General features: G+C 41.3%; 1 protein-coding gene across 4 annotated transcripts in view; it reads right to left on the bottom strand.

Annotated features, from left to right (window-relative positions):
* NMNAT2 (nicotinamide nucleotide adenylyltransferase 2) overlaps positions 1-19,200 on the bottom strand; it is a 188,085-nt gene that overhangs the window by 132,253 nt on the left and 36,632 nt on the right. For all 4 annotated transcript variants that reach the window (XM_055319127.1, XM_055319126.1, XM_055319129.1 and 1 more), the window contains exon 3: positions 16,029-16,174. In XM_055319127.1, coding sequence (XP_055175102.1) covers positions 16,029-16,113 — 85 coding nt within the window. In that variant the 5' untranslated portion in view covers positions 16,114-16,174. The remainder of the gene's footprint in view (positions 1-16,028; positions 16,175-19,200) is intronic.

The following is a 19,200-nucleotide window of genomic DNA, read 5'->3' as shown; positions in this document are numbered from 1 at the left end:
AGCAAAATTGTCACCAAACAGAATTTGGTCAATTATTTTCCTCCTCTTATGAAGAAGTGGAAGAAAAAAAATCCCCTCCCACCGTCTTTTTTTGTTTTCATCAATAAAATCTATAACTACCAAGCAGGCCTCCTTATCGGTATGGGCTTACCTCATCAAACTGATAACAATATAAGCCAAAGCCCAGAAACTTGAGACTTAGCCTGTGCCATAATGAGGGTGAATGTATATGCTTTCTGGAAGCAGTTCCCAGACTTCTCTTCTGATTTATGAGAAGCCCTGATAGTTCAGAGTCCCCATAGTTGGGGTCCACTGATGTAGGAACATCTTCTAACACAGACATTCATCGCTTTGAACGACAAGGGATAAAGAGCTGAATGTTGTATGTCATGGAAGAAAGGCCTATTGTGTTCAGTGGGAGTCCGACTCTGAAGGGGAGTCTTCCAGGCCCGACATGATAGGAGAAAGATGGGAAAGGGCATAAATCCCTTGCTGTAAAGGTAATGCCAATGATAAAGTGTCTGTTGCTGTTGACTGGGGTGGAGGCATTATTATGTCTGCTCAAAGATGGAAATTAGTCATTGTCCCCCTATTTGCCCATCTGTAACTTGAAATGTCAAGCAAACAAACATGAACCGGGGAAGAGAAAGATCCAGTCTGTTAATGGAGGTCATATAGACAGAGAAGCAATTATGTACTCAGTGAACGGTTCTCACTTTGAAACAATAGGATTTGTCTGGGATTTGCTTCAAAAGATTTGCTACGATTGGCAAAGAATTGATAATTATTGAAGTTAGATGAAAGGTTCTTTGGAGTATCATTGTTTACTTTCTCATGTTTGGATATCACCATAAGAAAAATGACCTTAAAGAAAAAAGAAAAAAGAAAAATGACCTTTTTGTTATTTGTTTTTAAATTCCACCTGCCCAATTTAAACATGCCACTGCCCACCTCTGTTGGGACAAAGTCATCGTTGCTGGGAACAAGAGCATTTCTGCCACTCTTTTGGAAGCCCTGGGGATAGGGCAGTGCCAATGGCATAACCATGACCAGAAGAACTAGAAGACAAGATGAGAAGAAAGTTCAGAATTCAGTCCCCAAATCAGGACTTTTAAACATGGATGAGAGTTTACTTGGACCGCTCAACAGAATCCACTTAAAAAATTAACATACCTTGCAACAAAATTCAAGAAACTCAATAACTCAAGAATTCAGAGACTTCAGGTCTCAGCCCTGTCTGAGAACCTGCAAAGTTCCTTATTCTAAAGGCAGCATGTCACTCCCAATGCATGGTTGACATCTCACACAGCTTTAACCTGTAAAGTTCCAGAAGATATTACATCTTGATAATATATCAGTCAGGTTTTTTGTTTGTTTTTAACTAGACAGATCTTTAAATAAATTGGACTAGTTTAGAAGCCCAGTCCACCAAATCGATTGGTTATTCAGCATGTCAGGACATTTTAGGATGCAGGTTGCAATAGCTTCCCTTACCTGATTTAATTAGAAAGAGTGCCATTTAAATAAAGGGAGTGTCCAGTAAGGTAAGCCCAGTAATAGATAAAACAACACACATCAGGCCACAATAGAATGCTGCATCATGAGCTGGACATAACATTTAAAGAGGAATATAGACAATGAAGTTATGATCAAAAAAGATAATCCACGGTGATATGAAGACCAGAAACACTAATGGATGACAAGCTGAAGGAACTAGAGCTCTTTTTTTTTTTTTTTTTAAGATTTTATTTATTTACTTGAGGGGTAGACAGCACAAGTGTATGTGTGTGGGGGGGAGAAGCAGGCTCCCCTCTGAGCAAGGAGCCCAACATGGGCTCTATCTTAGGACCCCAGGATCATGAGCCAAAGGCAGATGCTCAAGTGGTTGAGCTAGCCAGGTGCTCTGGAACTAGCACTTTTTAAGCCTAAAGAGAAGCCTGGTGAGGAGGACAGAATAGCGGTCTTCAGCTATTTCAGTATCTCACAAGTAGAAGACAAATTAGACTTCTACCATAGATCCCAGGGAAAAAGAAACAGGAAAAGAACTCCCAATGTAGGAAAGTCTCAGGAAGGCCAATGTCAGCCTAAAAGAAGGAACAATCTTGAAAAAAGTAAAATTGTGCCAAGTGCTCTTTGGCTGCTTTGGACAATAGTGCATTCCCTGGCCTGGGAAGATCGCAAACAGAATTTGGACAAACGCTTGTGAAGATGTTTTAAAGGGGATTTCAGTATTGAGTATCTGGATGATTTTTGAAATCTCCTTCAAATGGGTATTCTGTGATTTCTGAAGAATCAACTTACAATTGACAAACCAAGTTTTCTGGGTGTTTTTGTTTGTTTGAAGTAAACAATATACAAATCTTCCTTTGCCAGGTGCCTTGCGCCTAAAACCTGTTACAAACTGTGAATAAATAAAAATAAAACTTAACCCTTCTGCCCATCCTCCAACCCTCTCACCTCACTGAGAAAGCATTCCTAGATGTACCATGCGTCTGACTACAGCATCCAGAGGACAGTTTCAGGATTCACCTTCATCCTTGACCCCATATTTTTCATTCCTGCCAAGTTATGTACTTAATAGCTCCTCCAAATGACCTGCAGGTTCCCACTATGGATATCTGGAAAGATTATACTCTGGGATAGGATTCCACCTAGGACACATGAGCCTTCCCATCTTGGGACAACAATCATCTCAATTTTGAAGTCCCTGAGTATTTATTATTTGTCCTATTTCCTGACTCTGTCATATTTGAATTTCTGTTTTCCCATATTTGCTGGTTCCCAAATTCTTGTCTGATTTCTGATCATCTATTTTATCTGTGAGAATTCTAAATATTCCTAACAGATTAGGATTCTAAATATTCCTAATAGTTCAATTTCTCTATTATTTGGTAAATATTTATAGTACTTTCCATGTGCCTAGAGCACTCTGCTGGGCACCTTAGCAAATACAAAATGCCATATGACCCTGACAGGGACCTAAATCTAAATCTGATGGAGAATATGAAACATGGACAGAAATAGCTACACCCCACAGCACAATGTGCTAAGTGCTATAAGAGAGGTACAGAACAAGTGCTATCAGAGTTCACAGGGAGGCGAGATGCTACAGAAAAACGAGATGTGACTGCAAGAGCAGCCTGCAAAAGCCTGATGCAACTGATGTGCTAATCTTTTAAAATCCTCAAATATAAAGTATATAAATTATTAGATTTAAAGAAGGAGGTAACTGTGAATCAGGAAAAGGATGTTCTGGGAAAATATCTCTAATGTTCAATGGCAAATAAATGCCCAACAGTAGCCAGAGGGGCTAATCAACGTCCAATGTAAACCAAACTCCAGAAATTCATCCCTATTGTGAACACAATCATTTACTCAGTCAGCTAGAAAAATTACAATTATGAAATTGAAACAGCATTTACTGCTTAAACAAATCTTTTGGAGATGTAGTTTAGACTGAAAAGTGTTCATTAAAGAGTTCCATTGGGTAATGGACTTCAACTGCACTTTATATTTTTGGAAACCTTTAGATTCACTTCCCATTCCAACCCCCAGGGGTAGGTTATACCAGGGATAGGCAAACTTCTTCTGTAAACAGCCAGATAGTAAACAGTTTCGGCTTTGTAGTTCATAAGGTTTCTATCGCATCTGCTCAGGTCTGCTGCTGTAGTATGAAAGTAGCCATAGACAATACGCACATGGATGAGTGTGGCTGGATGCCAATAAAATTTTATTTATAAGTACTAAAATTCGAATTCCATAATTTTCACATGTCACAAAGTATTATTCTTCTTTTACACTTTTTCAACCATTTAAAAATATAAAAGCCATTCTTAGCTTGCAAGCCACATTTGGCCAGAAGGTTATACAGTCTGCTGACCCCTTGGTTATCTCAATCACTCTATTTACAGAGGAGAAAACAAAGACCAAAGGAGACTAAGCATATCCCCAAATCAATAGCAATTCAGTTTATTAATGTCCATATAGAGAGAAATAATGAAGCAATAGGAAAAACTAAGCCATTTACCCACTCTTTCTCAACATTACTCACAGCATGGGAAAATCCTATGTTATCTATAAATTTTGAGTCCCAGGGTATAATAAGTAAATAATTTTTAAACTGTGCTTAGGCAGATTGGTTCCTGGTAAATGAAGCCATTGTGGCTTAAATTTATATGTATCATATTTTATTGTCTTAATTTATAATGGGTAGCAGTTTCTAAGCTAACGACAACAAAAAACATTTGCCTAAAGATCTTGTAGTCCATGCAATGAACCACACACTGCCAAATATTTATCAGCACATAAATATTTCAAGAGAAATATGAATAGTTATTGATGTAGTTTAATCTGAGTGCTGCATGGAATGCGTATTCCACCTCACTGTGGGTACCAACACAAAGGGTTGGAAACTGTTGGAGAATAAAGCATTGGGAGACCCAGCCCCCCCACTGAAATTGTCACTTACTTGAGGATTTAAAATGATAAAATACTAAATTTCAAAGTCATGGAAACCCATAGTTTTATTTTAAGATTATATTTATTTATTCTTCAGAGACACAGAGAGAGACAGAGACATAGGCAGAAGAAGAAGCAGGCTCCCTGTGGGGAGCCCGATGCAGGACTTGATTCCAGGACCCCGGGATTACAACCTGAGCTAATTGCAGACGCTTAACCACTGAGCCACCCAGGTGGCCCGGAAACCCATAGTTTTATAGCAAGAGCAGAAATATACTTGTTCAAGACCTCCTAAAAGGATATGAGCTAAAAACAAGTGTCAAGGAAAAAAAGATCTCTATAGTCTTTACTCTCCTGACAATTAAGCCTGTGGAAGAGAGCAAGCATATGATCCAAATTCTACAAAATTATGGAGGATCAAACTACAGTGAACTGAGTTCACCAAATCTGAGGGTATTTGAACAATGAGAGGCCATCCCATTGACGGAAGGCATACATTTAGAAAGTAGGTGAGAACAACTTCCAATTAAGGAAGAGGTTGGTTGTTTGGGTGGGTTGTACAGTAGTATTGTTTTTCATTTATTTATTCCTTCAGTAGATATGACTTGTGCAATAGACAATGATTCCATTTCAGAAAATAATAAATAAATAAAATCACATTTTAAGAGAGGAAAAGCCCTCCTTATTTCAAAGAGTGATACAGAAATAATTTCAGGATGCCTGGGTGGTTCAGTGGTTGAGCATCTGCCTTTGGCTCAGGTCATGAACTTGGGGTCCTGGGATCCAGTCCCATATCAGGCTCCCTGCAGGGAGCCTGCTTCTCCCTCTGCCTATGTCTCTGCCTCTCTCTCTGTCTCTCATGAATAAATAAATAAAATCTTTTTTTTTTTTTTAAAAAAAAGGAACTTCAAAATAATCAGATAAAACCACAATGACAGGAACATTGACATTTGGGATACAAGGCCCCTTGCCCCTCACCGTTCAGGGGCTCACTAAAAGTGTTGGGTAAAGTCTGAACCCTTTGGAACTGCCCACCTCTTCTCTCCACCCAACCCTGTTTTCTGGCTGTCTCATCTCCTGCCCTTACTTGTCCCCACCCACACAGGCATCTAGCAAGCTCCTTGGAGATTGCTCAATGTGCCATCTAGCAAGCTCCTTGGAGATTCCCAGAATGTCTTTCTCCATCCTGTACACAGGGCAGCTCCTACTTTCAAGCTCACTCTCACTAATATTGGCTCTGATGGCCTTCCTACCTTGTCTTCTTCCTCTGTGCTCCCACTCTACCTCATTCTCACCTCTTTTATAGCACTTATGACTTGAACTGCTATGTTTAGCTTGTTTGTCTCCTGTATGGAAGATGATCTCCCAGGGGCATTGGAAAGAGTGACTTTAATTTTCACATCCCTGAGGCCTTAGCATGGTGCCTGAAGCACATTCCTAACTGGATAAACTGCTGTTGAACGAATCAACTGCTCCTGAGTCCTCTCATGACTCTCTATCTTTCCTGCCACAAAAAGAATATAAATGTGAGGTAAGGATGGTAGGTAATTCTAACATTTCATTCATTTAGTCATTCGACAGACATTTATGGAGCATCTGTTATGTGCCAGGCACTCTTCTAGGAGCCTGAGATACATTAGTAAGCAGAGTAAATGAAGATCCCTGCCCTTAAGAGCTCACATTCTAGCTGGGGACATTAAATAATAAACATGACAAATAAGGAAATTACATGCTTTGTTAAAAGGTAATAAGAGGTAAGGGGAAAAGATATAAGAAGAACAGAAAAAGGGGGATTGGGAATGTGTGAGCTTCAATTTTAAATTATGTGATCAGGGGCATAGGATCTGCCAAGTAGACAATGAGAAAGCTACATTTGGGCAAAAACTTTGAGAAGGAGGGTAAATTAAACATGGAATATGTGGCAGAGAGAACATTCAGCACAAAGACTCTAAGGTTGAATCAAGGAGGTCAGTAAGGTTAGCTAAGAATGGGTGGAAAGAGCCATGTAGAGGTAGGGGGGTGAGAGGCAAGGTTGCAAATCATGGAGACCTTGTACGTCATTTTAAAGACATTGACCTTGAATGAGATAGACAGCCATTGGAGAATTTTGAGCAAAGGAGCAACATGATCTGACTTAGATCTGGCTTACATTTAGAAAGGACTGCTTTGGCTATTTTTGTTGAGGACTGAGTATTGGGGCGAAGGGTAGAAGCAGGGAGATCAGTTAAGAGGCTATTGAAATAATGCAGATGAAAGATACTATTGGCTTATATCAGAGTTGTAGATGTGGAAGAGAGGTTGGTCCTATTTGTATTTTGAAGATAGAGAGATCCCAAATCATTTGCTGACATAGATGGGTTGTGCAAAGAGAGAAGGATCAAGAAAGTTCAAGGTTTATGACCTAAGCAATTGGAACAAAAGCAAAACCATATGCATTTAGCCTTAGCTAGGAGCTATACTTCACTCACCCTCTTCCTACTGTTTGGTAAATATTAAATGAGGTCCACATGTAGCAGCATGGTTATCCATGTGGAGGTAACCGGATACAGAATAAAGTAGGAAAAAAGTGTGCTATTTAAGCTGCCACCACTTCCATGGGTTAGCCTCTAAGTCTTGCTCTTTTCTACCTCTTCCTTTTACCCTTATATCCCCAGAATTACAACAATTTTCCTGAATGGCTCACTTGTCCAGAACTAGAGAATTGTGCAATAAATTTAACAGAAAACAGTTTAATGGTAGTAGAGTTTACAGAAGCCTAAAGAAGGTAGTGCCACAATTAAAATGATAATGTGGTGGATGATGATGCTGGCAGTGGTTAGAATATTTGCCTTTGCTGCAGAGTTCATAGGTCATGGATATATTATACAGTACAAGAGGTGGAGGGAGGGACGCCTGGGTGGCTCAGCAGTTGAGGTCTGCCTTTTGCTCAGGGTGTGATCCCGGGATCTGGGATGGAGTTTTGCATTGGGTTCCTTGCGGGGAGCCTGCTTCCCCCTCTGCCTACGTCTCTGCCTCTCTCTGTGTGTCTCTCATAAATAAATAAAATCTTAAAAAAAAAAAAAGAGGTGAAGGGAAGATAGCAACGTCAGTGGGATGGCCTTGGTCAAACCATGTAACTTTTTTTGGGGGCTAAAATATTTCTGAGGCTATCTGCCAAACTGTATCCAAAAAAAGCAAATTTGTTCCTTGCAATTGAATGCTTATAACGGAAAACCTCTGGCAATGGAAAACTTCCTTCCTTGTAAAGGAATGCTGCATTTACATATGTTGAGATATGGAATGTGTCCATAAATAAAGTTATGTAATTCTCTATCAAATAAATTCCTATATCCCAGTTCTTAATCTTTTACATTGAATCCTTAGGAATTATTTTAAATGCCTTGTTTAACAAAATTCTCCACATTGAATATTGTTTTTAAAAAGGTGGTATTAAAAAAAATTTAAAAATTAGGGATCCCTGGGTGGCGCAGCGGTTTGGCGCCTGCCTTTGGCCCAGGGCGCGATCCTGGAGACCCGGAATCGAATCCCATGTCGGGCTCCCGGTGCATGGAGCCTGCTTCTCCCTCAGCCTGTGTCTCTGCCTCTCTTTCTCTCTCTGTGTGTGTGACTATCATAAATAAATAAAAATTAAAAAAATTAAAAATTAAAGGTGGTGTTGAAAAATATTTAATGCATTGCTTTGTATCCTTAGGATCTTTTTGAGCAATTCAGGATGATTTGAAAACTTTAAAAAAATGAACAAGAGGGGCGCCTAGGAGGCTTGGTCAGTTAAGTATCTGCCTTCAGCTTAGGTCATGATCTCAGTCCTGGGATCAAGCCCCATGTTGTAAGGCTCCCTGCTGAGCAGGTAGTCGGCTTCCCCAGCTCCCTCTGCCCCTCCCTCCATTTGTGCTTTCCTTCTCTATCTCAAATAAATAAATAAAAAATGAAGAACTTTACTAGAGATGTGTATTTTATAGTGTCATTAAATATTGATTAAACAATCACTACATTCAGAACATTGTATCTGTGGTGATATTAGAAAATTTACACTTGAATCTTTTTTAAAGAAACACTTTTTATTTTTAAGATTTTATTTTATTTAAGTAATACCTATACCCAATGTAGGGCTTAAACGTAGAACCCCAAGATTAAGAGTCACATGCTCTGCTAACTGAGCCAGCCAGGTACCTTTTAAAGAAACATTTCTAAAGTGGGCTTTTATTCTCTTTTCCAGTCATCCATATACTACTTTCAACAACTATTGCTTATCAATAGAAAAACAACAGAAAATAAAGATAATCCATCCAATTTGGCAAGTTCCTCTCATGTCTGAAGATATCTCTGAAACAGAGAGGTCCAAATTTGAACTAAAAACTATGTTTTTTAGTTTGCCTCCATACTTCTAGGCTGTTCATTTGCCTTGGTCTAACATTGGAAATGCGTTTAGAAATGTTTCTCTTGATGGGTGCCCGGGTGGCTCAGTCAGTTAGGCACCTGCCTTCAACTCAGGTCGTGGTCCTGGAGTTCCGGGATGGAGTCCCCCCATCAGGCTCCCTGCTCAGTGGAGTCTGCTTCTCCCTCTACCCTCACCCCATTTGTGCTTGCTCTTTCTCTCTCTCACTCTCTCTGTGTCTCTTAAATAAATAAAATCTTTTAAAAATAAAGAGACTCATATTTTAAATATATATATATATTTTAAATTTTTATTTATTTATGATAGGCACACAGTGAGAGGGAGAGAGAGGCAGAGACACAGGCAGAGGGAGAAGCAGGCTCCATGCACCAGGAGCCTGACGTGGGACTCGATCCCGGGTCTCCAGGATCGCGCCCTGGGCCAAAGGCAGGCGCCAAATCACTGCGCCACCCAGGGATCCCGAGACTCATATTTTAAAGGATGTTCCTACTAAGTAATAATTTAAACTTTTTCCTAAAAGGCATATGAACCAAAAAAAAAAAAAAAGGCATATGAACCTCTAATTCTGATAATTCTAGCATATCTTCTTTTTTTTCTAGCATATCTTCTAATAAAAGCCTTATTTTTTTAAGATTTATTTATTTTATTTATTTATGATAGAGAGAGAGAGAGAGAGGCAGAGACACAGGAGGAGGGAGAAGCAGGCTCCATGCCGGGAGCCCGATGTGGGACTCGATCCCGGGACTCCAGGATTGCGCCCTGGGCCAAAGACAGGCGCTAAACCTCTGAGCCACCCAGGGATCCCCTAATAAAAGCCTTAGACATGTAAAATAAAATCAAGTAAGACAGAGAAGAAAAACTAAAAATGAATATTTCTTCACTTCAAAATTATTAGAACATCAAGCCTCTTGGTTTTATTTTATTCCTTGGTTTGGGATGCATTCTAGATGGGATATTTGCCTCTCATAGCTAGCTTGTTCTACATGAAGCTCAGGTAATCAATTCAGCAGGAGAAAGTAAACCAAACACCTGTTTATGTGAACAAAAATGTCCAAATTTTCTTTTCCAGGTATTATTCTCATGTCATGAGCAGATATAGCTCCTGCCAATGAAACTATCATGATTGATCCATAAGCTTTCATTAGTGGACTTGTAATTTATCAATGAGTTAGAATGCCCAAATCCAGCTGAAATTATTACAGCCACCATCATAGTGGCAGGCAAGTTCTAGAATGAACTGTACCCAACTATTCCCAATTTCACAATCTTAGTATAAAAAAAGAGTCAATTTTAGGACCTTGATTTCCTCCAAGTTCATACTTTTTAAAAAGGCAGCACACTCGTTTTTATCTTTTTACATCCATAATATTAATGAATTTCAGTATCTTTCTCATATGAGGAACTTTGAATAATCCAACTAGAACCTACTGGGAGCTTTTATTAGAAGATTCAGATGTCCTAGCTAAAAAGACACTTTGAATTTAAGTATTTCCTTTTTTTTTTTTTTGTATCAGTGCTTGGTTAGAATACATATTTCCAAAATTTTAGAGTAAGTATGAATCTTCACTTTCCCCACCAACACTAAATCTGCTTCTCTTCCAATGTTCTTTATTCACCTACCTTGGACAGAAACCTGAGAGTTACCCTGATCTACTTTGCCCCCACTGACCTATCAAGTCATCAAATAAACATCCCTTTTACCTCTCAAAATATTTTTAAATATACTCACTCTCCATTCCAGATACCACCAACCTGGGTGAGGTGACCATGTTCTCTTACTTGAGCTCTTTATTGCTGACATCTTCTCTTACTTGAGCTCTTTATTGCTGAAATAGGTGCCTAGCTGGTCACTACATTTTTATTCTTGCCTTTCACCAATCTATATTCAAATTTTGACTAAATCATAACTTCAGAGATATTACAATGACATTCCTTTACTTTAAAAATCTTGCAATGTTTTTTCATTGTCATCGGGATAAAATTTAAATTCCTTAACATGACTTAGAAGCCTTCATAATCGATCAGACTTCCATCTCCCTTTCCAGTATTATCTCTCACTCCCCTTCTCCTTGAACCGTCCTTTGTTCTAATATGTCATGGCTCTCTATCTCACCACCCCAGCCCTTTACCTGGAACAAGATTCTATAGACTCATTTATTTTTTTATTTACTCAACAACCATGATGGAGGAAAGACTTGCTATTTGTATCCATTATTATATTATACTATTATGGAAGGCCTACTCCATGCTAGGTACTAGGAAAGAAATCAATAATGAAGCCAGGCATGGTTTCTGTTCTCCTAGAGCTTAAGGTCTAGCATGGAAAATAGTCATTAAGCATATAATGAGATGAGAGTTATGACATGGAAAGTATAAGGTGATGTGGGATTAAATGTCAGGGTAACCATACTAATTTAGAAGTCAGTGGAGGTTCCCTGAGGAAGTACCATTGAAGCTAAAATCTGAAGGATAAGTAGGTGTTAGTTGTGGTAACAGAAGAGTGGGGAGGAAGGAGGAAGTGGGAGACTGGTGGAAAAAATGTCCCAGCAACACTATTATATGGAAAATATATGAGTAATAAGAAAAGAAATAGCCTTTCCTTGTTATAGGATAAGATATTGGGAACAGATACCTTGTTGAGTATATTTTGTTAGTGGCCCGTGTTACCAAGGACAAAAATTCACAAGGTTCTCATTACCCTTTGTTAATAACTAAAGTTAGGTAACTCCTCCTTTCATAGGTATTGTTGCGATTAAAGGAACATCCTGAGGCATCCTGGATGAGAGACAGAGAAAGTCTAAATATCAGAAGACTAGTGTTATTTTTACTTTTGCTTATGACCTTGACCAAATGACTTATACATATACCTCTGTTTTGTCATTTGTAAAAGGGAAACGATAATATTATCCAACCCAATTTAACTTGCAGGGTAGGATCACATAAGATAATGCTGCCAAAAGTATAAAGTACTTTGTGCTTAATACTATTTTTTTACAGGTGTTTCAAGCATATTAAATAGTTTCTTGACATTTCTCTATATCAGTAGCAACTGAAATCCATTTTTCTTATGATTTCTAGTTGTAGCAATAGGGGCTGCATTTCCAACTCCACAATAAGTAAAAAGCCCTCTTCATTACCCCTGAAGAGGGACAGAACTGGATCCTGTCTTTTTTTTTTTCAAAGGACCCATTTGCTCAAAGCAAAAATATTTTGAAGTAGAAAAACTGAAAAATCCATTTATTTTGCAATCATCAAAAACCAGAATAAGTTTCAGCTGTAATCAAGTTCTCCAATTCTTTATTTTCTATGACAAAACTTATCTGATCAGTCCTTTCTTACTTGTCTATTTAAACTTACTATCTAATTTCCCAGGGGTGAATTTATTGACAAACAGTAATATAAATGCAAAGAAAGTTAAACTGAAATATAATCTCTACCTACTTAATAACTAAATCTTAGGTATTAAAAAAAACTTCAAATGTCATGTTAGTCTCTTAATTAATAAGGCAGACCCATGAAATAATACACTGTTAGTTTATGAGTTTATTTTGCCAAAAATTTACTCATCCTTGAGTAGTTATAGTTAAGTATTTAAGTGTCAAATATCTCCATCACAAATATTAAATTTTCCTGTATGTTTCTATAGCCACAATTAGGAATAATATCAAAAGCTCATTCTAAAATATTTTACAGGAGTGCCTGAGTGGCTCAGTTCATTAAGCATCTGCCTTCAGCTCAGGTCATGATCTTGGGGTCCTGGGATCAAGCCAGGTATCAGCATTAGTGGGGAACCTGCTGCTCCCTCACCCTCTGCCCCTACTCTTGCTCTCTTTCTCTCTGTCAGGTAAATAAATAAAATCTTTTAAAAAATAAAATATTTTACAAATATCGAGAACTGGACAAATATGCTTCTCAGAGACAAAGAGTGGGTTTTTAGTTTTGAATGGCACATCTCTTTTTGTTTATAGTCCTTTTTTTTTTTCCTTTGGTAAGCAATTGGATTTCAAATACAGGAACTCTATTAAAGATGTCTAATTTCAAAGTCCTGTTCGGGTCTTTAAAAAAAATTCGAGGGCAGCCCTGATGGCTCAGCGGTTTAGCACCGCCTTCCGCCCGGGGTGTGATCCTGGAGACCTGAGATCAAGTCCCACATCAGGTTTCCTGCATGAAGCCTGCTTCTCCCTCTGCCTGTGTCTCTACCTCTCTCTCTCTCTCTCTCTGTGTGTGTGTGTCTGTCATGAATAAATAAATAAAATCTTTAAAAAAATTTTGATTACAAGTTTCAGGAACCTTAAAGAAAGTTTGATAACTTTATTATCTTATTTCTGTACGGTTGTGGAGAAGATTATAAAAGCCATTTAAAAAGAGAAAATAGTTCATGGCTAACTGATTTCATTTCAGATGGAAAAAAAAGCTCTTAAAGTGCATATTTAGGAATCTCATTTAGTTGATGACCAGTTTAATTCTAATCTCTGTTAGTATATGTTTGAAGGAAATAGAGTTCATGGAATTATGCAGTCAGATCAGTGAGCACTTGCTCCTGCATTTGGTGTAGGGCAAAGGCCTTTGCAAGCGGAATCAAGAATGTAGGCTTCAAGTCTCAACTCTGCCACCCACTCTTCATGTCACCTAAGCCTCTTTAGAAAGTCATTTCACCTCTGAACATCAGTTTCTTATTTGTAAAATGGAGATAACAATGCCTTTATGGTAAGCTTGTTACTAAGAATGAGTGAGATGTGAAGGCTTGGTAAACTAGAAACTACAGAAGTAAATCACAAAATTTATCATGAGCTCAAAGATTCCCATAAGAAATTCTACAAAGAATAGTTTAATATGTATTTTGTGTTCTTGTTCTTGTTTCCTTTTCATATGTATATGTGCTAAATCCTTCATTAGGTTATAAGCTCCTTAAAACCACAGAGAGCAAACCATATCCTCTTCCCACGTGGCTCTCTGGATTACACATAACTAATGGACACTCACAGGCTTTGTTGCTAGATATCCTTTCTTATTCCTCAGTTCCACTATCGAGCAAAGAGTCACTACTGTCAGAAAGCCTACTTTCACCCAATTCTATGTCTAAACCTGCGTGCTGTAATCCATGTCTATTTCCACACATTCTCTCCCCTAAACTCATGGAGAATTGGCAGATCAGTATTGACTTAACAAAAGCCTTTCTCGCTGTTAGCAAACTCTTCTCAGCTGCAAGATAGAATCCTCAGTTCTTGATTTAAATCTACCCCTCTTCCAATCCAAAGCTACAGAATTGACTACTTTAGACCCAGGGCGGGGGGGGGGGGGGGGAGGAGAACCTGATGGCTCACTAAAGATTTCTAGAGCCAATGAGTTCCAGAGGAATGCCCAATCCTGCCTGGGCAATGGAGAAGAATAAATTACAGTGATGTGAAATGGCTAGAGGAAACATGGACAGAGAAGAAAAGCAGGATTCGGGTAAAGGCACCAGCAAAAGCAGAGTGTTCCGAGGGTACCGATATTCCCTTAGATGAACGATGAGATGCTCTGGTATACTCCAGTGCTTAAGCAAGAGTCTTTATTTAATAGGTAAGTTAGCATTAGCTCCTAATAAGACACTTTTAAAAGCCGAAGGGATGGTGAGGTTGGGATGGCTAGTTCTCAGTCTCCCTCCTTGGATCCTACAATGTCCCTATCTGATCTGGCCTCGGCTCAAAGTAGCTCTATATTCTTTTCATGAGGTTTTTAATAAGCGGGCCCAGTTCAACGCACCTCTTGCGTTTAAGAGAAGAGTAGTTTTAGCCAAAGCCACCTCGCTCGGTCTATACCGGTATGATGTTTCTTTCATTCAACAGCCCTTGGAGGGCTCACACAAGCCTCCGGCTGGAGGGAAACACGTGTGTCCAGAGCCAGCTCCGGCGCGCCCTGCGCTTCAGCACCACCGCCTCTGGATAGCGCCTCGCTGGCCCGCTGGCTGGCGCAGGCGAGGCCTCCCCGGGTCTCTCATCCACCTCCAGCCCGCCCCCCCCACCACACACTCCTTGTTTCCTTCAATGACAGAAAAAAGAGCACCCCAACTTCCAACCTCTACTCTCTGCCTGCTTCTGAAGTGACCTCGGCGTGGGTCCTCAGGGTCTGCCCGCGCTCGCCCCCGCGCCGCTGGGTCCTACCGGAGCAGCGGAGAAGCCGCGTCCACCGGCGGCCCGAGACCTCCGACAAGCATCCGTCGCGTTTCCCCGCCCCCGCGGGATCCCAAGCCAGCAGCCGGGAACCACCGCTCGCCCCTTTCTCTCCACGCCCCAAAGCCTCCAGCAAACAAACGCGCGACGATGCTCGCTACCCCCGCCCCGACTCGCGCGCGCACGCACACACACACGCACACACTCACACTCACACTCATACACACACTCGCACGCCGCAAGCCTTCCCGGGTGCCATCGCCGCCCTGGGCAGAGAGCCTCAGCCAACTTGGGCCCGGATCCGTCAACACCGGCTGGCAAAGGGCTGCCCGCAGCGGCCGCCCCGCCCCGCCCCGCCCCTCCCGGGCCCGGGTCCCGGTCCCGGCGGCCAAGCCCCGGCTGGCCAGCCCCCGGCCTCCTTCACTGGGGGGGGGGACCACCTCGCGCGACCGGCACACGGTCCACGGCCCTCGAGAACACTCGCCCCTGGGCCGCTCCGAACCCTTGACCAAACCCCGAATTAAGCCCCTCGAAGCTCCAGCCCTGCTAATGGTGTGTTCCGTGCGTGAGTGTGTTTGGGTCTCCAAGGCGTATACATCATTTAACTCCTTCGTGCTTTCCCACCCATCCTAAACAAACAGCACGTTACCTCCCACCCCGTCTTTCCTTCTCCGCGACCCGACCTCCAACCCCACCCCGAGCCTCACCAGCCAAGTGTCCAAACTACGGTACCACCAGGTACCGCCCCAGGTCTGGAACCTCGACCTCCCGCCCGGCCCAAGCCCACAGTCCCCTCCGGCCCCTCCCCTCCCCCACCCGGTGGCCCCCGGAGAGCCGGGTCTGGCCGGAGCGGGGGACGCCTGGGAAGCGCAGCCTGCGCCCCTCCCCGGGAGCCCGGCAGAGAGGGGCTGACCTCCCACCTCCAGAGGGGCACACGCCTTACTGTTCAGGCGCCCTGGAAAACACAGGTGCCGGGGAAGGAGAGGCGGAAGCAGCCTCCGGGGGCGGGCGGGCGGACTCACCGAACATCTGAATGTGCCCTTTGGTGATGGGGTTGAAGCTGCCGCAGGCAAGCAGGATAACGTGGGTCTTGGTGGTCTCAGTCATCGTGCGGGTGGGTCCCTCGCGCTGGTTCAGGGGTCGCCTCTTTTTTTGTGTCTCGCTATGTCTGCAGAGGGAGAAAGGAAGGCGAGGCTCCGGCGGTGGATGCTGTGGACTCCAAGGAGCCGCTCCAGACGCAAACCGCGTCACTCCCCGCCTCCCCTTAACGCTTGCAGCTCCGGCAAAAGCCGAGGCTGCTTTTGTATTGCTCGGCTCCGTCCTCCCCTTTTCTCTCTAGCCTTTTTCACGTCTCTCCTGGTCCTGGTCTCCCTCTCCTCCCGTTCCTCGCCCCCACCCGCCTCACTCCGTCACGCTCTTCCTTAGTGTTTATGTGCAGGGCAAGACACAGTATCCCAGCCCAGAGCCATGAACCCTCACAGCATGGTGTGAGCCCTTTCTTTCTCTTACCTCCTTCCGACTTTTCCTCCCACATGCTAACATTCTTCTGGCCACAGCTACTTTCTCTAACATTTCCAACTCCAAAAGTGTTTGATCTTAAGAATTTTTTTTTCTTCCTCAAAATTTTAAGTGAGAAATGACAATCGTTCATGTCAGGAATGCTAATTTCTTTCTTTTCCCCCTTATCTGATGATTTTGGACTGTTGAACTGAGTCCAGATCTTCACCTAGCGGTTGCCAAGAAATAGGGGGAATCTGAATCCTTCTCCTGGAATAATGAGCCTTTTGTGGGTTGAAGCGATGCCGAGAACAGATATGGGGCAGAGTTACCGGAGCTGTATTAGGAAACTACTGTGATCTTATGTAAGCTCCCAAAGTTGAGACAAAGATTTACCCATTCAACAAGTGTTTCTTGAATGCTCACTATGTGTGAGGCCCTGTGTATAAACCCTGCCTTATAAAGCAAACTCACCCTCTTGATGGAGTTTACATTCTAATGGAGAGAGATAGGTGATAAGGGAGGAAAATATTAGATGGTAATTGTGCAGTGCACAATAAGGATGCCCTTCACTCTCTGATAGAACTAAAGGTGAATGGGGGAGAGGAGCCACTTGAAATCCAGTAGTCAGGGAAGGCCTCTCCAGGGAAGTGAAATTCAGATTGCAACCTAAATGGAAAGGAACTGCTAGTACACATATTTTGGGACAAGGAAGGATTGATTGTGCTCATAGTTGTGAAAGAAGGCCAGCGTGACTAGAGTGCATGAAGAGGAAAGCGCTAGGAGACAAGATTAGACTGTCCTTCAGGACTGAATGAAGTAGGGCTTGGAGGCTAGGATAGGGACAGGATGTTTTTCTAAGTGGAATAACTCAAAGAGGACTAACAAAAGGAAACCGCTGAAGCTTTAAGTAGGGGAGTGATGAGTAATTTACATTTTTATAAGATTACTCTGGCTGGTAGGCAAAAAGTGAGAGGGCGAGGCAAACGTTCAGGAAATTCTGCTAGTGACCTAGGGTAAGGGGAGTTGTCCTTGGGCTAGGATTTGTAAAGGTGAAGTTGATGAAAAGCAGATGGTCTCAGGATTTGTTTGGTAGATAGAATTTCTGGTCTTTCACATGGGTTGGGTGTGAAGGATGAGGTGAAGAGAGATCTAAGAACTTGTCTAGAAATTTGGCTTACGCAAAGAAGTGGGCTGAAATTGAGAAAATGGGGAAAGAAAGTTTGAGTGATAACCAAGTGTTATATTGTGATATCTATTAATTCTTGTTTTTTAATGGCCTTTTGAAAAGTTGAGGTATAATTGACACATAAGTTGTCTTAGTTTTAGGTGTACATAACAATTCCGAAATTAGAGATCCACAGGTACAAATATTTACCTTTCCTAGGCTTTGAGATTCTTGAATAAATTGCTACCCTATATTAGTGGGTTGTTGTTTCTTATTCAAGATCACGTAAATATTTGCCAAATTTTGCTAATATTTGCAGTAAATATTTACTAAGTTATGCTGAATAGCAAATCAGCCCTAATATGCACAAAATTTCTAGTTCAGATACAAAAGTCCTATGAATTGATGTATATTTATAATGGGGTTTGTATCTTCCCTGGCATGTGATGCAGGTTAGTGGGGTAGAAAGTGCAAGAGATACTTAAGGGAGGCTGACTTGGGTATGGAACTCTGACACTAGCTGGGCAATTAGCATAATTATAGTTAAGCGATAAATATTTTATGGAGTGTCTGCATGTGCAAGGCACTTTCTTTAGGGACTGTGAATAAAACAAAGTCCCTACTTTACTAGAGTTTACATGCTAGGGGGGAAAACAGACCATAAAAAAAATGAATAAACATAATGACAACAGGTACCACAATGAAAAATAAAGCAGGGTAAGAAGAAAAGGAAAGGGAAATAAATCCTCCTTTACACAAGGTGGCTAGGGATACCATCTTTGTTAAGATGGTATTTGAGCAGGAGACCTGAAGCAAGTGAAGGAATATGTTGTTTGACTATATGTGCAGAATAGCAAGTGAAAAGAGTCTGATGAGCAAGAGTGTCAGAGAATGTTCAAGACGCACACATACATGTATTGCTGGAGAAATGAAAGAAAGTGAAAAGTCATTGAAGACAGACTAGAAAAGTAGGACAGACACATAGGGCCTTGTAGTCTCTGGCCAGGGCTTTGATTTTTCAGAGACATAGGAAGTCACTGGAGGGTTTTGAGTGGAGAAGTGACATGAGTTGACTAACATTTGAAAAGCATTGGTTTGGCAGGAGATATGAATTCTGGAGTCATCAGTATAGTTTTATATTTAAAACCATAGAATTAAATGAGGTCATCTAGGGAGTAACAGATGTATAAAGAAGAAAAGAGTCCCTCAGATTCAGCCATGGGGCACACCAAATCAATAATAGTGGCTAACATTCATTGAGTACCACTAGAAGTCCAGGCACTCTAAGCTGTTTACAGATGTGAATTCATTTAACATTCACAATAACTCTAATTGTGAGTTCATATAATTCTAGTAAGTTCATGTAATTTATCCCATTTTAGAGAGGGATAAAGGAGCATGGAAAAATGACAGAACTGGTCCAAGTTCAGAAAACTAGTATGTAAGGAGCCAGATTCAAACTCTAATAGTTTTTGATCAAAGGACCTGCTCTTGACCCATATCTCATTGTGTTTCACTGCTATGCTATA

The sequence above is a fragment of the Nyctereutes procyonoides genome, unplaced genomic scaffold, assembly GCF_905146905.1.
Source record: "Nyctereutes procyonoides isolate TBG_1078 unplaced genomic scaffold, NYPRO_anot_genome, whole genome shotgun sequence".
Classification (NCBI taxonomy): domain Eukaryota; kingdom Metazoa; phylum Chordata; class Mammalia; order Carnivora; family Canidae; genus Nyctereutes; species Nyctereutes procyonoides.
Note: the sequence above shows the minus strand (reverse complement) of the source record. Positions and strands in the feature narration are given on the sequence as shown.